The 4,354-nt window shown below is 41.4% G+C and overlaps 1 protein-coding gene across 1 annotated transcript; it reads right to left on the reverse strand.

The window, feature by feature from the left end:
- Positions 1 to 1,857: 1,857 nt before the first annotated feature.
- On the reverse strand, positions 1,858 to 3,198 carry LOC129971752 (uncharacterized). The gene has a single exon (XM_056085728.1). The coding sequence runs from the start codon at positions 3,196 to 3,198 to the stop codon at positions 1,858 to 1,860; it is 1,341 nt and encodes a 446-aa protein (XP_055941703.1).
- Between the last annotated feature and the right edge of the window lie 1,156 nt (positions 3,199 to 4,354).

Genomic DNA, 4,354 nt, shown 5'->3' on the forward strand with positions numbered 1-4,354 from the left:
TTTTTTCTTTTTCGTATGCATTGGAAAATCGCCGATCCGTGGCTCGAAATCTGGAACAATTCGACTTGCCCATCTAGAATGACACTTTTCTTGTCAAATTTCTTCCCTATAAAACTAAAATTCTTGCTGTCTTTCCTTCAGACTTCACACTTTCAAAACAAATTCAGGAGTAGTTCTAGATATTATTTAATAACGGGGAACGAATTTTAAATTGTAGCTACTTGTATGCAAATTTAATAATTAAATCATTTAATAACTTAACAAATTTAATAATTATTTAATAAATTAATCATAATTATAAAACTTGTTCTCTCTAGCTTGAAATGTCTTAAATTCTTTTCAAAATTGAATTTTATTCTTTTCTTGTTTATGAGTAAAATATTTTCTAATCCAATTAAAATTTCACCGATTCTAAAATTTGAAATAAGGTAACTGTTAATATTCATTGCTTTCAATCATAGATTGTCAAATCGCGATAAAAATTTGAACTCGTTTTAAACGATGGGTACGATTCCATTTCGCTTGTGCGTTTCCTCTCATCTTCTCAAATCATATACAGAAAGTGCAGGCAGGCAATTGACCAATCTGTTTCAGTTCAAAATAAGCAATGGTTTCCATTATTTTTAAGGTAAACTTAAAAATGGCTTACCTAAACTTGAAGATCAGTCCATGTTAGCAAGTTGTCGAAACGTCGATACAAGTCCATTCAAGTCTTTTGTAAAAGTAATTAATAAGTTTCCCATAAATTTCTCTGCAGTGACTAGATTATTAGGTTATGCAAGTAATTGAATTATCTCTAAATACATCCGTATTTTCGAAAATATTAAATCAAGTCCCACTTTTAACTTAACAGAAAATTATAAATTTCGAAAATTTTCTCTAATTTATAAATTTAATGACTTCTCCTCCGATAAAATTATCCAAAAATCGGATCGGGAAATCTTGACTTTACATTTCGTATTAGTACGCCTATGAGAAGCAGTGAATCAACAGTTCAAAGTCATTTGGAGAATTTGTAAGCAAAATATTAGGAGCAAACATTGAATGTAAAGCTGTGAGGGTTTTAATTCATTATTTCAAATTGGAGGCCATTTTTAAAAATTAAACGAATTGCCTACGATAGCCTGCGATGCAAGATAGGTAAAGAGCTTCATCTGCCTGCTCAGGTTTTTCACTTTCAGATGGGACAATCGGCGTCATGCCTCTGAACTATCTAAAAGGCAGCAGCAAGTGTACCGTTTAGCTATTGTCGTCACCATTTGTCAATTATTACATCTTCCTGTAATCTCTAGCAGTATATAATGCGCCTGCAAAGTTCCATAAAGATTAAAATTGTAAATGACTTTTCAGCTGTTGGAAAAACCAGCGTATAACGATTCCTGCTTTCAAGCTTGTATGAAATATCCGATTATTGGCTGATTGCAAAAGTTTCGACTCTATACATATTTTTATCCCTATTTCAAGGGCATCCTTAATAAGACTGAGCAAAAGAAAAATTAGTTCTGTTGAGCCCTTGTATCTTAATCAAAACTATCCTAAATATTAACATCTCTCTCCCGAAATATAAACTGATCCTAAGTAGATAAATTCTATTCCACTTCGAGGCATGCAAAGAGAATTGTGGAAGTAAAGGCGATAATTTCATTTAAGCGAAACTTATTCTTAACGAAAGCTTCACTTAATCTTGTTCAAAAATGCGGGTCGCATTTTAAATTAAGGTATTCAACCACTTTTAGTTTTGAGGTTTATTTTAATAACTTGTATTCGCATTTTTTCACTTGCTTGTGAAAAAATTCTTGAAATAAGAAATCGGTGGCCATATTTCATTTAAATTCAGAATTTGCGCCAATTAATGGATTAACTTCTCCTTTCGAAATTGTGAGTCTGTTCGTCCCTGCCCGGTGTGAGTCTGTTCGTCCCTGCCCGGTGTGAGTCTGTTCGTCCCTGCCCGGTGTGAGTCTGTTCGTCCCTGCCCGGTGTGAGTCTGTTCGTCCCTGCCCGGTGTGAGTCTGTTCGTCCCTGCCCGGTGTGAGTCTGTTCGTCCCTGCCCGGTGTGAGTCTGTTCGTCCCTGCCCGGTGTGAGTCTGTTCGTCCCTGCCCGGTGTGAGTCTGTTCGTCCCTGCCCGGTGTGAGTCTGTTCGTCCCTGCCCGGTGTGAGTCTGTTCGTCCCTGCCCGGTGTGAGTCTGTTCGTCCCTGCCCGGTGTGAGTCTGTTCGTCCCTGCCCGGTGTGAGTCTGTTCGTCCCTGCCCGGTGTGAGTCTGTTCGTCCCTGCCCGGTGTGAGTCTGTTCGTCCCTGCCCGGTGTGAGTCTGTTCGTCCCTGCCCGGTGTGAGTCTGTTCGTCCCTGCCCGGTGTGAGTCTGTTCGTCCCTGCCCGGTGTGAGTCTGTTCGTCCCTGCCCGGTGTGAGTCTGTTCGTCCCTGCCCGGTGTGAGTCTGTTCGTCCCTGCCCGGTGTGAGTCTGTTCGTCCCTGCCCGGTGTGAGTCTGTTCGTCCCTGCCCGGTGTGAGTCTGTTCGTCCCTGCCCGGTGTGAGTCTGTTCGTCCCTGCCCGGTGTGAGTCTGTTCGTCCCTGCCCGGTGTGAGTCTGTTCGTCCCTGCCCGGTGTGAGTCTGTTCGTCCCTGCCCGGTGTGAGTCTGTTCGTCCCTGCCCGGTGTGAGTCTGTTCGTCCCTGCCCGGTGTGAGTCTGTTCGTCCCTGCCCGGTGTGAGTCTGTTCGTCCCTGCCCGGTGTGAGTCTGTTCGTCCCTGCCCGGTGTGAGTCTGTTCGTCCCTGCCCGGTGTGAGTCTGTTCGTCCCTGCCCGGTGTGAGTCTGTTCGTCCCTGCCCGGTGTGAGTCTGTTCGTCCCTGCCCGGTGTGAGTCTGTTCGTCCCTGCCCGGTGTGAGTCTGTTCGTCCCTGCCCGGTGTGAGTCTGTTCGTCCCTGCCCGGTGTGAGTCTGTTCGTCCCTGCCCGGTGTGAGTCTGTTCGTCCCTGCCCGGTGTGAGTCTGTTCGTCCCTGCCCGGTGTGAGTCTGTTCGTCCCTGCCCGGTGTGAGTCTGTTCGTCCCTGCCCGGTGTGAGTCTGTTCGTCCCTGCCCGGCGTGAGTCTGTTCGTCCCTGCCCGGCGTGAGTCTGTTCGTCCCTGCCCGGCGTGAGTCTGTTCGTCCCTGCCCGGCGTGAGTCTGTTCGTCCCTGCCCGGCGTGAGTCTGTAAGAAATCATTCTTTCAGAATGTTTAGCGCATCACTAAAATATTGATCTATTGAAAAAATTTTAGTAGCATTTTTAATTAATTGCGAATCTGGGAATTAATGTTAACTTGTAAAATTTTTTATAATTTATAAGAAATTTTAGGTAACGAATCAATATTACATAAATCTGCTTTTCGAAACCAATTCAACATTAAGTATCTTGAAGGGAATAGAGAATTGCTAAATAATTGCAGCTTTATAATTTGAAAATGAGATGTTGTCAGCTTTACAACAGCATTTTCAAAGCTTTCACGATCTACTGATAATCGCTTATGGCATAAAAACGTTAAATCCGTATCTATCTAGAGTAGAAATTAATTGTAATAATTGAAAAACTTTTTCCCATTTTTAACTTCATGGAGCTTTGTAGGTACATGGCATGCTCAAGAAGTAAGGCATTGTGGTAATTGATATTTGGTGACTGCAGTAGTCATTCAATACACTTGCTGTTTCCATTTGGGTAGCTCAGTGTCGTGACACATTTGTCAATTTCCTATTCTAAAAGTGAAGATCCTGAGTAGTTTGAATCCCCACTCTATCTTCCGTCGGAACTCTCATGGATAATTCAAATAAGAGATCATGCTTAAAAATTAAACGAAAGAATGAATTGCTTCCCATACAGAATTGCATTCAATGCTTGCCGCTGATTTAGTTCATGTACTAATAGTTCGCGTATAAATTATTCCCTATACGACTTTATTGTTGATTTACGACTTTCAAGCGTGTTAATACAAAATGTCGAGGTAATATTCTCCGGAATAATCGCTCATTATCTCTTGAAATCGGAATTTTTTTATTCATCACAGTTTGAATGTTATTTCGTTTCAAAAAGCTGGTAATCTTCAGGATATGATGGGGAATACCGATAATGGCAACGATCAATTCAAATGTCAATTTCTAATAGCTGAATTAAAATTCGAAATTCTAAAATTTAAATTTTACTTCAAACCATATTCTTACTCGGAGCAAATTTAATAATTAGAGCTGCGGCTAAGATCAGGTGGCACATGAACGATGCAGGGTTCTCACGGACTAGACTTAACTTTATCCTCTTAACTTTACCGAATTTTATCTGCAGGGATTTAAAATAAAATCATTCAAGGAATATCGTACTAAATTTTTATAAA

Source organism: Argiope bruennichi, chromosome 6, assembly GCF_947563725.1.
Source record: "Argiope bruennichi chromosome 6, qqArgBrue1.1, whole genome shotgun sequence".
NCBI lineage: Eukaryota > Metazoa > Arthropoda > Arachnida > Araneae > Araneidae > Argiope > Argiope bruennichi.

Coding starts and splice junctions, on each gene's coding strand:
- LOC129971752 (XM_056085728.1), bottom strand. CDS start 3,198: ATGATTTCTTACAGACTCACGCCGGGCAGGGACGAACAGACTCACGCC.